This window comes from Salvia hispanica, chromosome 3, assembly GCF_029641045.1.
Source record: "Salvia hispanica isolate PSC_SH4W2 chromosome 3, Shi_PSC_v1, whole genome shotgun sequence".
NCBI classification, from domain to species: domain Eukaryota; kingdom Viridiplantae; phylum Streptophyta; class Magnoliopsida; order Lamiales; family Lamiaceae; genus Salvia; species Salvia hispanica.
The window spans coordinates 18,045,305-18,063,287 of NC_142694.1; the positions used below are offsets into that span (position 1 = coordinate 18,045,305).

Here is a 17,983-nt window from a genome sequence, read left to right on the forward strand (position 1 = left end):
ATAGAGCATAAGGGAGCGGATTTGATGATGACAAATCCGCTCATCAAGGGACTATCACCCAAGGTCTTTCATGGGCATGTAGCTCAAATGGGTGTTATGTTGTTTAAGGGTACTTCCGTTCAGTGGGAGTAGTTTTGGTTATTGCTCTATATTGTATTTTGAACATGAAGTTATTATGTTTTGTCCATTATTTTTGGTTTGATCTCACTTTGGGAGGACCAGTTGGAAATAGGCATGTATGATCACCTTGCATGAAATTTTCATGCTACACTCCATAATTGATCTGTTGTTGATTATATTTGCATATGTGATTACTGATGGGTTTAATCATGAAAAAATATGGTGACTGCCCCTATAGTCCTATGTCGATATGGTTGATAATAAGATTGTTCGGAAATACACTATGTGATAGCACTTTTGAGCGCTCATTCAGTTTGTACACATTTATTTGGTGTCATGTGTTGCCCAAGTGGGAGATTGTTAGAAATTTGGGCTTCCACATGCCTAATTTAATGTGTATGGCTATCTTTCAGTTGTCCAATTAAAGTGATCCAATAAAGATTAAAGTTTGGGCTAAAGTGTATTTAATTGTTACGGAAATAAGTGTAGATACCATAAAGTGATTTTCTATTTGATGAGGGACCGAATAGAAAATAAAGGGGTTTATATTTAATATAAATATAAGCTAGGGTTATGGTCCCCAAACGTCAGAAGAACATTCAATATCTCTGTATTCTCTCGGCAGACTATTGCAAAGAATGTCTCTGATCGTTTGGAAGATCCATAGCCGCTGCAAAGCAATTCCGCTGTTCAATTCATTATGAATCAAGGTACGCTTCCGCTCTACGGTTTATGCTCCTTCTCCGTCGTTCTCGGTTAATCATCATAGAGAGCTTTATGTAATTGTTCATTCAATTATTCCAACAAATTACATACCCAGATTCGATCCGCAACAAATAATTTGAACGTATAAATAGATAAAAAAAAAAAATCCAAAAACGGAAGTAGCCAGAGATGTACAGAGCAAAGAGTCTCTACCAAATCGCCACACCTTGTCAGCAGCGGCTGAGTCACTCCTCGGCCGCATCGAGAGTCGGTTATGAACGTAAGAGGAAGAAATGGATGTCGCAGGAGCTCACGGGAGGTGTGTTGGAGCTCACGTGCAACTCATCAGCGCCTAGCGGAATCTGCAATGTCTATTTTGTTGGAACTGTTCACGATTGTCCGGTAATTAATTTACTAGTAATTTTTTTTATCGTATTATAATGCACCATATAGCTAAATTTAATTGTTCTTCATCTCCAGAAATCTGGGAGATTAACTCAGGCTGTGGTGAAATTCTTCAAGCCAGAGGTACTTTCTATGTTATTTATTATTATTATTTGCATTCTCCAATAATATAGTATTGTGTAGGTTGTTTTCTTGGAGTTGTGCTCTGAGCGCAAAAATGTTATAATGCTTCAACCTAAGAAGGTAAATGTGGTTGATTTGTGTTGTTATATATAGTTAGTCTAGGATTAATGTTTGTTTAGTATTGCAGGTCCCAAGCCTTGGAGAAATGGTGGATATGTGGAGGAAGAATATGACAGTTTAATTTCATATATTCTTTATAACTGGTTTAATGCTAAGATAGTATGGATCTATATTAATGTTAGTAGAGAGAAACATCTTTATCAGGTCCCTTGCATAATTATTCCTAGAATCAAGCTAAAGAATATGAATTATGGGATGGTACATCCTGTGGAGAGTTTTACTTGGGAAATGAGGAAGCAATGAAATATGGAGGCAAGGTTATACTTGGTGATCGACTAGATTCGGTGTGAGCTTTATCTCTTTATTAATTAAGGCCTAACCCCAATTTTTCTTTGCCCACAAAATAAGCTTTTTTTTTTGGTAGATTACACTTATGAGATATATGGGTAAGGCGTCTCTTTTGCATATGTTGAGAGGAGATGAGAACTTTCGTTTGCCAAAAGATATCTGCAAGAAGGCATGCTCATTAATTACCTTGTAGTACTACAAGAGTGACAGACTTTATTTAATTGTGTGTTTGATTTTCTTCTATGTAGCTCGGGCATGGAAAGATTCATGCTGGCGCGGTGGACAAATATAATGAGTTGGGTGCCAAGCATGATCCTATCATGGACGAGATTTTAGTCAATGAGCGCGATCAGTTTGTGTTCTCGATTAACTTTCTAATTCATCTTTACCAATTGTGAGTTTTGTAATTGTACTTTCATTTTTGTACATAGATATATGTCAGCAAAGCTACGAGAAGTTGCAGTCCAGCATGAGTCCGTGGTTGCTGTCATCGGAATGGCCCACGTACCATGAATCAAGAAGTACTAGAGTCGGAAACACCCTATAGACGTAAACATCTTACTTTCAAGTAAACTAAATATCATAAGGATGTGTTTAATTTGTTGTAAGGTTGAATGTTTCAGGTTGAGCAACTTCTTAGCATTCCAAAACAGCCAATAAGAATGTGGCGTGTTCTTGCATTTATGAAAGGAGTTTTAGTCATAATCTTGAGGCTCATACGCATCAGCATCAAAAGGTACATTGTGTTTTGTAAATGTCTTAATATCAATTCAATTGAGAGGCAAATGCTTTACTTATTTTTGCACTACTCCTAAACAGGCGCAGGGACAAGGTTAAGAAGATATAAGATAATATTACAAGTCGACCAATTCCTTAATTTGCTTCATCAGAAAATGAAGGTGGCTGCTCTCTTCACCTTCTCTCCACCGGGATCAATCCAAAATGACATCTCCTCAGCCATCACGCTCAACCTGTACATTTTTTTACGTAATGAGTTGGGGAGAACTATATAAATAAAAATGGGCTTTTTTCACGGGACAGACGGAAAAGGAATGATAGTCATATGGTGCCATGTATGAAGACATGCCTTGAAGGGCAATTCCATTAATCGAAGTACTTTTTTACTATTTTCAAGTTTTTTTCGAACGAAAATACTCTCAATGCCTTCCATTAACTTACTAATACTCCCCCATATAAAAAAAAGAAACATTTGAAAAGGCACGGATTTTAATGTACAATTGGTAAAGTAAGAGATAAGAAAATAAAAATGAGTAAAATAGGAGAGAGGAAAAGAAAAGGTAGAGTTAATGGATTATGGGGTCCATGTCCTAAAATAGAAAGATTCTAAAGTTTCTATTTTTAAGGAACGATCCAAAATGGAAATAGTTGATATTTTTAAAAGACGGACGGAGTAGTATTTAAAAATTAAATAAAATATTTTAATATATTTTTTAATAATAAACTAATATAATAGTAATATTTAAGTATTACTAGTGTTTATTGACTTAATTTTTTTGAGTATCCATATCCCAAAAATATTTTAAAATTATTTTATTATATAAAGTTAAAAAAGGAACATATCAAGTGATTAATTTTTATTTGGAAAAATAATAATATTTTACTATCTCTTACTTTATTACTCTTCATATTTTTTATTTATCTCTCACTTACATTATTCTCCACTTAATTCAATAAATATTGTTTTCTTAAATAAACCCCAAACAAAAAGAAGTTGATCTTTCCATGCGGGACATCGACAATATTTTGATTATGAAAAATACTACTCCCTCCGTCCCACAAAAGATGTCACACTTGTGGGACGCTCACGGAATTTTAGGAGGTTTTGTTTTGTGTGTTAAATGGAGAGAGAAAAATATAATTTTTATATTCATGTGAGAGAGAATTTTTTCCAAAAAATGGAAATGTGACATCTTTTGTGGGACAAACTAAAAAGGAAAGTGTGACATCTTTTGTGGGACGGAGGGAATACTAATAAAGTAAATATTATCTTTTAAAATTGAGTGAATTATGGTTAAAGAATAATACACGGATCTTAAAATAAAACTATAGACATACTAATTTCATATGGATGTAGAACTAATTTCAAATCATATGGATGTAGAACTAATTTCAAATCATATGGAGTATATATATAAAATGATACTAGTATTAGAGAAAATTTCTTGAAATGCAACAGATTTAATGGAATGGGTCAAAATTCATAAAACGGTTGAATAAGTCAGTCAATAAATATTTTTAACGTATAAATAGAAAAAAAAATCCAAAAAAAACGGAAGTAGCCAGAGATGTACAGAGCAAAGCGTCTCTACCAAATCACCACACGTTGTCAGCAGCGGCTGAGTCACTCCTCGGCCGCAGCGAGAGTCGGTTATGAACGGAAAAGGAAGAAATGGATGCCGCAGGAGCTCACGCGAGGTGTGGTGGAGCTCACGTGCAAGTCATCTGCGCCTAGCGGCGTCTGCAATGTCTATTTGGTTGGAACTCATCACTGTTCTCCGGTAATTTACTGTTTTTTTTATCGTATTATGTTGATCAACTAATAGCAATCATTGCAGCGAAAAAAATTACTATAAATTTTATCATAAATTATAAATTAATATTATCACATATTTAAAAAAATGTAACTGGAAAAAAGTGAAATAGAATGTGAAGCTGAATTTGAATTTTCTTCTATTCCAGGAAACTGCGAAAGTAGCCCAAGCTGTTGTGCGATACTTCAAGCCAGAGGCAGTTTCTTAATTAGCTATATATATTTTGTAATATAGCTATGTTGTTATGATTATGATTATGCATCTAGTGCAGGTTGTTTTCTTGGAGTTGTGCTCTTTTCGCAAATCTATTTTGATGGGTCAGATTAGGAAGGTATTGTCTGTGAAGAGTTATATATATAGTCACTCCACGAAAGATGTTTCTAATTTTACGTTGCAGGCCCCAACCATTCGAGAAATGGTGGATATGTGGAGGAACAATATGACAGCTTCGTTTATTCTTTACGAGTGGTACATTTGTAAGCTGGTATACATGGTTCAATATTAATGTTAACTAATATAGTATATATAGAGAAACAACTTTAATTTTGGCATGTCCCTTAATTTTCCTAGGTTCAAGATGAATCATGGGATGGTATATTAATGTGAATCTTAGGGATTCAAGACACATATGTTTGCCCCGGACTTGCTCTTGTAAATATTTCAACAACCCAACAAACCCAACAAGAAATGAAACAATAAAAAAAATGGTGGAAAAGGAAGAGGATGAAGGTGTTATGATTTAGATAAATGCTTGGAACCTATGGACCTTCTACAAAACAATGAAGACAACCCAAGGCAACTTTCACCAAAGCAAAAATCTAATGGCTCCACAAAACTAGCAACACAAGAACTAGAATTGCATACCTTAACATTCAATCTAAGCCCGGCAATAGATTAAAATGCAACCACAAGGGATTTTGGATAAATCTTCAAAAGTTGAAGAGGAATGCTCACAATGGAGTCTTTAGTGTTTACAAAATGTTCAAAGCTGCGAATCAAGAAACCCTAAAAGGAGTATTTATACTAAAACAAAGGCAAAAGAGAAAATAGTCTTCAAAAGCTTTAAAAAATGACATTTTCGGAAAAAATGCCCGGCCGGGCATTTTTGGGCCTTGCCCGGGCGTTTTGGGACCTTGCCCGGGCGTTTCCTCTGTCACCGGGCGTTTTTCTTGCCCGGCCGGGCGATTTTCGCCCGGCCACGGTTAGTTCCTCGGCAGCTCTGCGCGACTTTCGTCAAACGGCCATATCTCTCTCATCCGAACTCCGTTTGGGGTGTGTGAGGTACCCACGCGAAGATATTTCGACGATGAAGATGATGGTGGCCTTGGATCAGCATTTGGACACTGTCTTAGTAGGCAGATTGTCGTTTGAACAGACCCCCAGTTTCGATTTGGTGCGGAGTCGAGCCGAATTTGGTGTATTGCTCTCGAGACACCCGAGTCTTCCTCCTGGGCCTCCTCTTTGAGTCTTAAGCTTGTTATGAATAGACCTAAGGACTCTAGCATCTTCCTACTCTTCTTCCTCGTCCTCTTTTGGTGTACGTCCTTGAGCGGGCTCGATGTATGATGCGTGTCGGTTGGGTTCGCATTATATATCCTGTGGAGAGTTTTACTTGGCAAATGAGGAAGCAACGAAATATGGAGCCAAGGTTATACTTGGTGATCGACCATATCCGGTGTGAGCTTTTACTATCTCTTTACCAAAATCCACATTTTCACTCAGAAATTATTCTACATAGTGTTTTAAAATCTTTTTGGTAGGTTACATACATGAGATATATGGGCAAGGCGTCTCTTTTAGATTTGCTCATTTTTGAGAGCACAAATTTGCCAATTTATCACGACAAGAAGGCATGCTTATTTACCTTATACTATACTCCTACAATATATTATACTCCACTTGTGTGTGTGCTTGAAAAGTGGAGTTTTGGTTTATGTAGTTGCGTGGAAAGATTCATGCTGGTACTGTGGATCGATTGAATGAGGAGATAGCCAAGGAGGATCCTATCTGGGCCCAGACTTTTACCGATGAGCGCGATCAGTTTGTGTTGTCAATTAGTAACCTTCTAATTCATCTTCACCAATTGTGATTAATTTCGTACATTTTTTGTATATAGGTACATGTCCGCACAGATACTAGAAGTCGCAGCCCAACATGAGTCTGTGGTTGTGGTCGTCGGGTCGGCCCACATACCAGGAATCAAAAACTACTGGAATCAGAAACACCCTATCGACGTAAGTTTTTTATTATCTCAAGTCAAAAACTCTTATTATCGAATATAAGGATGTGAATGTCTCAGGTTAAGCAACTTCTTAGCGTTCCAAAACAACCAATAACGGTGGTCAGTATAGTTTCTTTTACTATAGCAATATTAGGCATAATTTTGAGGATCATATGCACCAGTTACAAAAGGTACATTGTGTTTTCGAACCGTCTTAATTTCAATTGAGAGTCAATTAATGCTTTAATTAGTTGTTTTCCACTACTCATAATCAGGCGCAAGCTAAGGCTCAGCAAGATTTAAGATGTTACATGTCGAGCGAGCCGCTCCTTAATCTGCATCATCGAAGAATGAAAGTGGCTGGTAGAGTATGTTGTTAATAAAGACATTTTACTTTGTGTTTGAGCAAAGAATGTGATGGTGTAAATAATTATTGTAATCGGAGCAACACTAGTTTCTTGAAGACGAAATAGTATTATATTATTCAAAATCTGCATTCCAAACAAATACATTCCCCTAGTGACCCTAAAGGAAATAAAATCAAAACTAGTAAATTAAATACTCCATCCGTCCCTGAATATTTGTCACCTATTTCCTTTTTCGTCCGTCCTTAAAATTTTGTCACCTTTTACTTTTATCATTTTTGGTAGTGGACCCCATATTCCACTAACTCATTTTCACTTACATTTTATTATGAAACTAATATATAAAAGTAGGATCCACATGTCATTAACTTTTTCAACTAACTTTCGAATACATTTCTTAAAATTCATGCCGGGTCAAATGGTGACAAATTATAGGGGACGGAGGGAGTTTAAGTTTGGAAAAACAGTAAATTGAATTTTTTTTTGCCCTATAACGATGTCCGGCGGCCAATTCCAACACAATTTCGCAGTCACGTGGTGAATTTCACATCATTTTGTGCAAATTTCCAATGAGAGAAATATGCCCTTGTTCATAATTGAAGTTATCAAATGGTAGAGTTTGTGTACGTACACTTTTTGCCCGGGCAAGTAGTTTGTGCGACAAACTCACCCGGCCCGGGTAAGTACTCTTGAATCTAATTTCTTCTTTCTTTGTCACCCTGATCTTAGTTTTTACCTCCCGATTGATCACCTCCCACAATGGGAAAAATATACTTTTGTAAGCCTAAGATCGGAAACTTAGGGGCTGAAATTATGCTACAACAACAAACTAATTGGACTAAAAATGTTTTATATAGATGTAAATCATTGTACTAATATTTGAGAAATTGATGTAAACCATTGTAATATTTGAGAAATTATGACAAATTTAAATATTTTAGATATTATTAGAATTTTAAATAACATATATAAACTTTTATATATCTAATTTTAATCCAATTAAAAAAGTACTTAGTCCGTCCGCGAATAGGAGTCTTGTTTTGCCATTTTCGTCCGTCCGCAAATAGGAGTCTTGTTTTGCCATTTTCGTCCGTCCGCAAATAGGAGTCTTGTTTTCCCATTTTAGTCCGTCCGCGAATAGGAGTCATGTTTTCCCATTTTAGTCCGTTTGCGAATTGGAGTCCCGGTTCATAATTATCATAAATGGTAAAAAGGCCCCACATATCATATAAAACTAATATATGCATGTGAGACTCATAATCCAAGGTAAAATATATACTCCCTCCGTTCCACAGTAATAGAGGCATTTCATTTTCTGCACTCGTTTTGAGAAAACGATACTCCCTCCGTCCCACAAAAGATGTTGTTAAATGGAGAGAGAATATAATTTTTATATTCATGTGAGAGAGAACTTTTACTAAAAAAGGAAATGTGACATTTTTTGTGAGACAAACTAAAAAGGAAAGTGTGACATCTTTTGTGGGACGGATGGAGTATTAAATAGTTAAAGTGGGGAGAGAATAAGTAAGAGAGAATAACGTAGATAAGAGTCTTATCTACAATATTCTCTCTCTTACTTTACTTTTTCTCCATTTTAACTATTTATTGACATTTTTTACATCTAGAAATAGAGAGAAATTAATGAAAATTTTCTTAAATTAAATTAATATTGAAAAACTGTCATAAATTTGTTTTTAGTAAATGCCGATTTTAACATTAAGAGCTTATTTGAACCCAGATATATATTAGAAGCTATTTAATCTGGGAATAAACATTGGGGAGGGGGGTGGGGATGGTTGTATTTGACCATTTTCTTTCAAAGGGAAAAATATAGTAGAAGTACATATTTAGCTCTAAAGGGGAAGAAACTCTAAATTAGGCAATCAAAAGTCAAACAAATATAGTCTTTTGAGTAATAGAGATATTAGTATGATCTTAAAATTTACAAAGTCTAACATATTCAATCTTTTATGAAATAATTTAGAGAGAACATCTTTTTTTGTCCACGAACTTTGTCAAAGTATTATTTTACGTCCGTGAACTTTGAAAATATCATTTGAGGTCCATCAACTATGGGTTAATATCATTTGAAGTACTTTTTTACTATTTCCAAGTTTTTTTAAACGAAAATACCTTCAATATCTTTAAGTGTTTATATTTTTAATAAACTTATCATATACTCATATGTTTTATAAATATCTTTACTATATATTTTTGATAAATTTTCTAAATATAGTTTGACCTTCAATATTATCACTTAATTTTGTGACATGCAAGAAAATATTCTTATTCAATTTTTTATTATTAAAGAAAAGTTATTTATTCAATTTTAAAATTCTTTAATATAAAAAATTGAATAAGAATATTTTCTTGCATGTCACAAAATTAAGTGATAATATTGAAGGTCAAATTATATTTAGAAAAATCGTCAAAAATATATTGTAAAGGTATTTATAAAAAATATGAGTATATGATAAGTTAATTAAAAATATATACCCTTTAAAGCATTGAAGAGGGTATTTTCGTCCAGAAAAACTTGTAAATAGTTAAAAAGTACTTCAAATGATATTAACCCATAGTTGATGGATGAAGCTACTAGGGATGTGACAGTACAAGTGTAGTGTGTGTGCAATGTTGCGATATTCAAATAAGGCAGGTTCCCCAGATCCAGCAAGTCCACTAGATCACTTGGTCTAGGAACTCGTAGGTTGTGCGGAATCCCGGTCGTCGGACACACAAGTACTTCCCCGCTTCAAAAACCCTCAACCACTTTACTAAACCTAGTATAGGGAAGTAGGGATCGATCCCACAGAGAAGGATGGGTAAGACTCGTAATCAAGGATTTGGGAGTATTTTTGGTGTTGGCTGCTGCCACGCATTTTCTTGGGTTGAGGAAAATTAAAATTAACTTGACTTGGGAATATTAGAAAGAAACTTAACCTAACAGCTAGACCTAGGAGATAATTCTACGGTGGGACCACATCTAAGAAAAAGCAGAGTACGACTGGAAAGTGGCAGAATAACTAACTCTCGTACTAACTGACAGTGACATCGTCTTTTACAACCAAATTCGCATAAAACTTCTTGAGAAAACACATAAGCAAATAAAAAAACAGGGCTACTAACTTGAAATCAAATCTATGCATAAATAACGAAGAACTTAACAGATCTGCATACCTAGACGAAGTGAAATAGAAAACAAAGGAAATAAAACAAGTCTATCAACTACTGTTTCTTTCACACGCCAAAACCAACTTCAGACGCTAAATCCACTCCGGATCCAAGCGTCCGACACGGACTCCAACAGAAGAAATTCTCCATCACGTCAGATTTACAAATTTAAGCTCCGAACACTCAATCAACCACAGATCTGTCACCAAATTCCACATCAAACACCTCAATAACGAAATAAGCAGAGATCGACATAGCAATTTAAGAATTACGCTAACAGCAGAGAGATCTAAGCAAAATAACTTGAAATTAAACAGCTAAACTCAGATCCATGAGCGATAAGCAGTTAAACATCATCAACATCAAAGTCGACGCCCAAAAGTGAAGTTCGACGGTGGAAACTAGCAAAAACAGCTGAAATTAAAACAATTGTATCTTCGCCCTCACTAGGACGGTGTTACCAAACTCGAGATCTTTAGAAAGTACCCCCCCTATCACGATTATCCCCAGAATTTTTCCCAAGTGTGTGTGTAAATGTATGAGCTAAGAAGAGTAAAAACTATCTCTTGCGCTGCATGCTCCTCTCTATTTATAGGCGTTTTAGTGGGTCCAGCGAGGAATTGATAATGACTTTGTTGCCCTCAGTTGTAGACTCCCTTTATCACGCCAATTTCCTCGTAATTCCTGCTCATTTCGTTCCATTCTCCTGCTAGACCATCTCCTCCATAACTTCCTCGATCTAGCCATTTTCTTCACACACCTGGCTTAGTAAACGTGTTAGACCCAGCAAATTATAACATTACTTTGCACATACCGATGCATGAAATTAGCCTTATCAAACTGCTCACACTTAAACCATACTTATCCTCAAGTATAAAGACAAGAAAAGAAAAAGAATAAGGCAAATTTCAAGCGAGGTTATCTCTTGACCGACTCCTAGACCTAGACTCAAGAAAAACTAAGAAATATAAGAAAATCACACAAACACGCAAAACACATATATACATGAGCTAGTTTCAATTTTAGGCATCTGTCCCCACAAGATTAAGGTCATTCCAATAGTTTGCACTCCTCCAAATAGGCCCTTTCCCTTCCTTTACCTAGCCAATCTGTCAGCTTGTCAAGATAGCTCTCTACTTACCCAATTGTTAGGTTCACTCGATCACTCATTCCTCACCAGGGATGTTAGGATCGATTCTCTCTTAAGTTAATGCTACACCACTGAAGCGTTGGGTTATGAGAGTTTTCTCCTTCCTGGGTCAGGCTATCATTATTCTTGTTTTAGACCATTCCCCCCTCTGGACTTCGTCCAGCTTATTCCTCCTCTTTTTTTTTCTTTTCTTCTCTCTTTTTTTTTTTTTTTTTTTTTTTTTTATCTGGACTTCGTCCAGCTTATACCGCCTTACCCTGGACTTCGTCCAGCTTATGCCTTCATAACCCAATTCCCCTTTTTTTTCTTTCTCCTTCATAGCTCTTCTTCCCTAAGCATTCAGTGGTGGCCCTTAAACATTTGTTAGCTCAAAGTTATCTGAGGTTTATAACTCACTATATAGTAGGGCTTCACAACTAAGTAAGTAGAGGCATTCTCCGTCATTCTCGCTTCATTCAAATTAACTAGGCTCATTTAAGGAAAAAGCTTCTAAGTTGAAATGCCTCCTATCTTCAATTACTTTCACTAAGGGAATCATGCCGTATTAAATCCACTGGCTCATGTGACAATACTTAAAACTAACAGACTCTTAACATGTAATACGGGTAATGCATTGACTCCTCTCCCCCTCCCACTTCACTCAAGCTTGTCCCTAAGCCATCGTCGTGAAGGGGGGAACAGAGAGATCAATGCAAAGCTAAAATCATAAAACTTCTCACACTTAGACCAAGCAATGGGCTAAGTGGGAGAAAGACACAGAAAAACATAGAAAAACAAATAAAACAACAGAAAACACGAACTTCTCACACTTAGACCACGCAGTGGGCTAAGTGGGAGAAGATATAACAAGTGATAAACACATATATAACAGGTAGACAATAAAAAAAAGAAAAGAACGAAAAATAAAAGTTACTTGGTCAAGAGATGTTTGATCATTTCTGGGGCTGGCTCCCTCGGGAGCCAGACTGGGGTAGGACTCCGGGGCGGGTCACTTTCACCTTCTTCCTACTGCTCTGGGATTTCCGGTACTGACTTTCTCACGATCAATTTTGATTTTGGTGGGGCTGGAACTTGCATGGGAATGGTCGGGGAGATCATCTGAAGCGACTGCTGTGGTCGCTTGACGGAGGGACTGCTATGGGTGGGCTGCCTGACTTCACTGCTGGACCCAGGAGTTGTCCTCAACTGGGTCAAGGGAAGCGTCTGCTGCATCCACTTCAACATTTTCATTGAAAGCTCCACCGCTTCCGTCATCCTATCATTCTGTTTGGCACATTTCACTGTCAAATCAGCAATATTTCCCCTCAGGGTCTGCACTGCCTCCCGATTTCCCATCAATTCATTCCTTATCCCACCGAGTTCCTTCATCATATCCTTCCGCATTATCTGCATCTCCTTTTTCATGTCTTGGACTTCCTTCCGCAGCTCCTCGATCTCTTCACTTGGCATGGCCTCTTCTGCTTCCTCCGGCTCCGCCTTCACCTTGTCTCCTAAAGAATAGAAGAGAGTTTTGGTGCCTTGAGTCTGCAGCAACCCCTTGTTGAAGAAATAATCAACACTGAACACCTCTGGGGGGTCGCACATGACTACAAGTGGAGCAGCCTTGGCAATTCTCATTTCTATATTCCTCTGGAGGTAAGCGCCGATGAGGTGGCAGGTGTACATATGACGTCCTGGGTTGCTCGTCATCTGGTGGCACGCCTGCGCCATCCAATATCCGAGGTGCACCTTAACACCCTCTGCCATGCACCAAGTGAAGTAGAGATCGGTAGTAGTGAGGGCTGAATTCGCACTGCCCATCAAATTGTAACTGATAAATGTTTGAGTAAAACGGAGGATCCGATCTTTGATGTGGGAGGCCTTGGAGTAGCTGGATTTAAACGCCCCTGATTTAGAGTGCGTGACCAGTTCCCATGCTGTCTGGACTTTGAACCCAGGTGTGTTCTTTGGCATCCCCACCATCCTGTCGTTCCAAGCCCCCTCTTCATCTTCTTCCTTAGTGAACAACCCCATCCGTAGGGACCACTCCCTAATGCTCAACTCGTGTTCCTGATTGAAGAGTCTGAATGTGATGGAATCCGCGTCCAGGTCTGAGGTGTTCTTCAAACGAAAAGTGGAGAAAAACTCCCTTGCCAGATCCACTGGTACCCTCTCTTGGCTGTGCTGCAACAGCCACTCAAACCCTATTGCCTGGATATAGGCGCGGAATTCTTTGTCACATGCAATCATCTTGAGCTCCCTCTTGCTATACTGTTTTCCCGACTTGGCCATCTTTCCTGCGCTGCATCGTTCCTTGTACACCGCGATTCTTTTCTGGTCGTCAAACTGTCTCATCTCCTCCAGCAAGCTCTTAGTCAGCCAAATCACGGGGCGTCCGGGAATTGGCTCTTCCTCAACCTCCTCAGAGTTATAGCTTGGCTCAGGGATGGGCTCCTCGTGCTCGTCGACAAGGGTTTCCTCGGTCTCAGGGGAAAGGGTCTCCTCGACCTCCTGGACGGAGGGAGCTTTCCTTGACCGGGTAGATGCAGTCGCCGGCGCCTTTCCTTTTCTTGTTTTCTCCTTGGCCAAGCGCGCCTCTGTCTCTGTCGCTTCAAGTATAAAGTCATCAACTTCGTCAAGGAGGCTTCTCCTGGTGCGCCTCCTTTCGGCCCTTTCATCAATCTTGGGCTCACTTGTTTCCTGGTCATCAACCAGGTCCACGATCAATTTTAGCCCTTCCTCGGGCTCCGGTTCCGCCGTCGAATGTAGATCTGACTCCGCCAACAGCTTTTCTGGGGTTTCCCCCTCTTCAACCACCATCGGGGTTGCCCCCTCGATATAGATGGGGTTCTCCCCCCTGACATCTCCTGGAATAGGGGTTTCCCCCTCAGTAGTTGTTTCAAACATAGGGGTTTCCCCCTCAACAGCCTTCTCAAACACAGGGGTCTCCCCCTCAACAATTTCAACAGAAACTGGGGTTTCCCCCTCACGAACTTCAAACACAACAGGGGTTTCCCCCTCACATATCTCAACAGCAATAGGGGTTTCCCCCTCAAGAATTTCATCAGCAGTAGGGGTTTCCCCCTCATACATTTCCCTACCCTCAAGATTAGGGTTCTCCGGTACATTACCTTCTGTCTCCTTCAAGGTCTTGTCATGCGTCTGTTCACCGTCCTCAGATTGCCTGTGTAAAGCCTCCTCTGTCTCCGCTACTTGCGAAACGCCCCTTGCATGAGGTAGTTCCGCGACTTGCGATCTTGTTTCAGAGAGATTTGCCGGTGTTGCGGCCGAATCCGCCGGAATTGGCAGTGATGGTACAGTCGGCGCAGACGACATCAGACTGGCGGTGAATAGGGCGTACACCTCCTTCGCTTTCTCTATGCTTCCCACCTTCTGTGTTAATTCGGCCAACAAAGTGGGGTCATACTCAGTTCCCTTGGTCGAATCCATCGGTATAGATCTGAAAGAAAACGAAAAGAACTAGGCGATTTTGTTGTTAGGGTTTCGTCTGTCTTTTAGAGAGAGAGTGAATGAAGAGAGAAGGAAGAGCAAACACAATTTTTTTGTCTAATGAGGAATGATGGAGAGAGAAGGACGATGGTTGCCTTTTCTGGTGAAAAGATGGTGCGGTTGCAGGCGTGATGTAAGCAACCGTACGTCTCCCATAATTATCGGCCAGAATTTGAAATTCAAAATATCCTTCCCCTCCTTGACTCCTTCCTTCAGGCTCTCTCCTGGCGAATCCCCTCGACCATGCCCTACAAAATAAAATTTGAAGATTCCAGACCCCTGGGTCGAGGTTAGGGCATAAAATACGGGTTCCGCTAGGAGTCTGGTGCTTCGAAATTATATACACATAAGTACATTTTTTTTTATCATCGTTTTTTATTTATTTATTTATTTATTTATTTATTTTTTTTTTAGAGAAAAATTAAACTATTTACATGTTGTATTTCCGAGATTCCCTGGTTTAGTTGTGAATTTTCAAAATTATCAGCTTACCCCTTGACCCAGGAATTCATCGGAAATTACCCTCGTCCTTTTAGGCAATAATAGGGAGTGTGTGTAGTGGAATCTCGTCCACAACACACAACTCAGAATTATCCCTATAGACTTTCACTCTATGACCGTTTACAAGGAAAGGAACAGAGTTTGGAGCACTTCCCTGGATCTCTACTACTCCATTTGCTCGGATGCCAACGATGGTGTATGGGCCAATCCAATTATACTTCAGTTTCCCTGGCATGAGCTTAAGCCGAGACTGAAAAAGGAGCACTTTCTGTCCCACATGAAGTTCCTTGACCCGGAGGTTTTTATCGTGCCATAACTTCGTTCTTTCTTTGTACCACATGGCAGATTCAAACGACTCCAGCCGAAGTTCCTCCAACTCTTGCAATTGCAACTTCCTCTCTTCTTCGCATGCTATCGGCTTCATGTTCATTTCCTTCACTGCCCAGTATGCCTTGTGTTCAATTCCTACAGGCAAGTGACACATCTTACCAAACACAAGTCTGTAGGGTGACATTCCAATAGGTGTTTTAAAAGCAGTTCTGTAGGCCCACAATGCGTCCCCGAGTCTTTTGCTCCAGTCTTTCCTTGACGGATTAACTGTTTTCTCCAATATCGCCTTGATCTCGCGATTAGAAATCTCTGCCTGGCCATTAGACTGAGGATGGTAAGGAGTTGACACTCGATGGTGTACATCATATTTCTTCATCAAAGCCTCGATGGTGCGATTACAGAAATGTGTTCCTTGGTCTGAGATGATGGCTCTAGGAACTCCGTATTTGTTGAAAATGTTATCCTTGAGAAATTTCGCCACCTCCTTTGATTCGCAAGTTGTGGTGGCCTTGGCTTCTATCCACTTAGATACATAATCCACTGCAACCAATATGTAGGTATTCCCACAGGATGACGGAAACGGTCCCATAAAGTCCATTCCCCACACATCAAAAATTTCGCACACGATCACTGGGATCAGAGGCATCTAATCTCTCCTTGAAATTCCCCCTGTCTGTTGGCATCTCTCACAACACTGGCAGAATTCGAAAGCATCCTTATTCAATGTTGGCCAATAAAATCCGCTGTCTAGAACCTTCCTCGCTGTTTTCCTTGGCCCAAAGTGGCCTCCACATGCTAACGCGTGGCAATGATTTAACACATCTCTTTGTTCCCATTCGGGAATGCAGCGCCTAATCACTTGATCTGAGCACATTTTCCACAGGTAAGGATCATCCCAAAAATAAAATTTGGATTCACTTCTAATCTTCATCCTCTGGGCCCGGGAAACTTCTTCTGAAACCGGCATCTCTCCTGTGACCAAGTAGTTGGCTAGATCAGCAAACCATGGTTCTGCATTCAGCGTGCGCTTCCCTTTATCTGATTCCCCTAGACCGGTCAGAGCCAAAACTGCTTCCCAGTCAGGTGGTCTAGGAAATTTCTCCAAAAGGTACAAATGTTCCTCGGGAAAGGCATCGAGTATAGCCTCTTCTGTTTCTCCTTGGAAGATTCTGCTCAAATGATCTGCTACCCTATTCTCCGTTCCTCTTTTATCTCGTACTTCCCAATCAAATTCTTGTAAAAGTAACACCCAACGGATTAACCTTGGCTTCGACTCCTTCTTAGCCAGTAAGTACTTTATTGCTGCGTGATCCGTGAAGACTATAACCCTTGACCCAAGAAGGTAGGGTCGAAATTTTTCAAAGGCATACACGATGGCTAACATTTCCTTCTCCGTGGTGTCATAATTCTTCTGAGCTTGATTTAGTGTTTTGGAAGCATAGAAGATCACATAGCTTTTTCCATCAATTTTTTGTCCTAAGACAGCTCCCACAGCGAAATCGCTCGCATCACACATTATCTCGAAAGGATGGTTCCAGTCTGGTGCCCTGATTATTGGTGCTGATACTAACCTGTCCTTAAGCAGCTGGAACGCCCTCTCACATCCTTCGTCAAAGACGAATTCAACATCATTTTGTAACAACCGAGTGAGTGGTTGCGCGATTTTTGCAAAATCCCTTATGAACCTCCTATAGAACCCTGCATGGCCTAAGAAACCTCTCACCTCTTTTTGATTCGTAGGGTATGGTAATTTTGATATCACATCCACCTTTGCCTTGTCTACCTGGATACCCCTCTCAGAAACCACGTGACCTAGGACAATGCCTTCAGTCACCATGAAGTGGCACTTCTCGAAGTTCAACACTAAATGCTTTTCCTGACATCTCTGCAACACTAGATCCAGGCTGGCTAAACAAGCATCAAATGAGTTCCCATAGACGGTGAAATCGTCCATGAATATCTCAATGCATACTTCCAACAGATCCGAAAAAATGCTCATCATACATCGTTGAAAAGTCCCCGGTGCATTACACAATCCAAACAGCATTCTTCGGTATGCATATGTACCAAAAGAGCACGTGAAAGTGGTCTTCTCTTGATCCTCCGGATTAACGTAGATTTGGAAATATCCGCTGTATCCGTCAAGGAAACAAAAATACTGTTTGCCTGCCAACCTTTCCAGCATCTGATCAATGAAAGGCAAAGGAAAATGATCCTTCTTTGTGGCTTCATTCAACTTCCTGTAGTCGATGCACATCCTCCACCCTGTCACTAATCTGGTGGGTACCAATTCATTCTTCTCATTTTTGATGACTTGTATCCCAAACTTCTTTGGCACCATATGGACAGGACTGACCCACTCACTGTCAGGAATGGAGTAAAT

At 39.4% G+C, this 17,983-nt stretch overlaps 2 protein-coding genes across 2 annotated transcripts; both read left to right on the forward strand.

The window, feature by feature from the left end:
- Positions 1-1,014: 1,014 nt before the first annotated feature.
- LOC125209417 (uncharacterized) lies at positions 1,015-2,668 on the forward strand. The gene is made up of 9 exons (XM_048109019.1): positions 1,015-1,227; positions 1,306-1,353; positions 1,414-1,473; positions 1,701-1,790; positions 1,898-1,990; positions 2,070-2,173; positions 2,253-2,325; positions 2,445-2,557; positions 2,641-2,668. Exons 1-9 carry the CDS (start codon positions 1,015-1,017, stop codon positions 2,666-2,668), a joined length of 822 nt encoding a protein of 273 aa, XP_047964976.1.
- A 1,459-nt stretch (positions 2,669-4,127) lies between these two features.
- Positions 4,128-6,940, forward strand: LOC125215886 (uncharacterized). Its single transcript, XM_089066418.1, has 10 exons — positions 4,128-4,340; positions 4,522-4,569; positions 4,645-4,704; positions 4,771-4,857; positions 4,944-4,965; positions 5,978-6,048; positions 6,134-6,223; positions 6,313-6,413; positions 6,490-6,607; positions 6,673-6,940. Exons 1-10 carry the CDS (start codon positions 4,128-4,130, stop codon positions 6,820-6,822), a joined length of 960 nt encoding a protein of 319 aa, XP_088922544.1. The 3' UTR covers positions 6,823-6,940.
- The last annotated feature ends 11,043 nt before the right edge of the window (positions 6,941-17,983 follow it).

Bases quoted from the DNA above. Each gene is read 5' to 3' on its own strand.
- LOC125209417 (XM_048109019.1), top strand. From the start codon at position 1,015: ATGTACAGAGCAAAGAGTCTCTACCAAATCGCCACACCTTGTCAGCAG. The intron at 1,474-1,700 runs GTAAATGTGGTT...AATTATTCCTAG, and splicing joins TAATGCTTCAACCTAAGAAG to AATCAAGCTAAAGAATATGA. The intron at 2,326-2,444 runs GTACCATGAATC...TGAATGTTTCAG, and splicing joins CTGTCATCGGAATGGCCCAC to GTTGAGCAACTTCTTAGCAT.
- LOC125215886 (XM_089066418.1), top strand. From the start codon at position 4,128: ATGTACAGAGCAAAGCGTCTCTACCAAATCACCACACGTTGTCAGCAG. The intron at 4,341-4,521 runs GTAATTTACTGT...CTTCTATTCCAG, and splicing joins GAACTCATCACTGTTCTCCG to GAAACTGCGAAAGTAGCCCA. The intron at 4,966-5,977 runs GTATATTAATGT...TATCCTGTGGAG, and splicing joins TCAAGATGAATCATGGGATG to AGTTTTACTTGGCAAATGAG.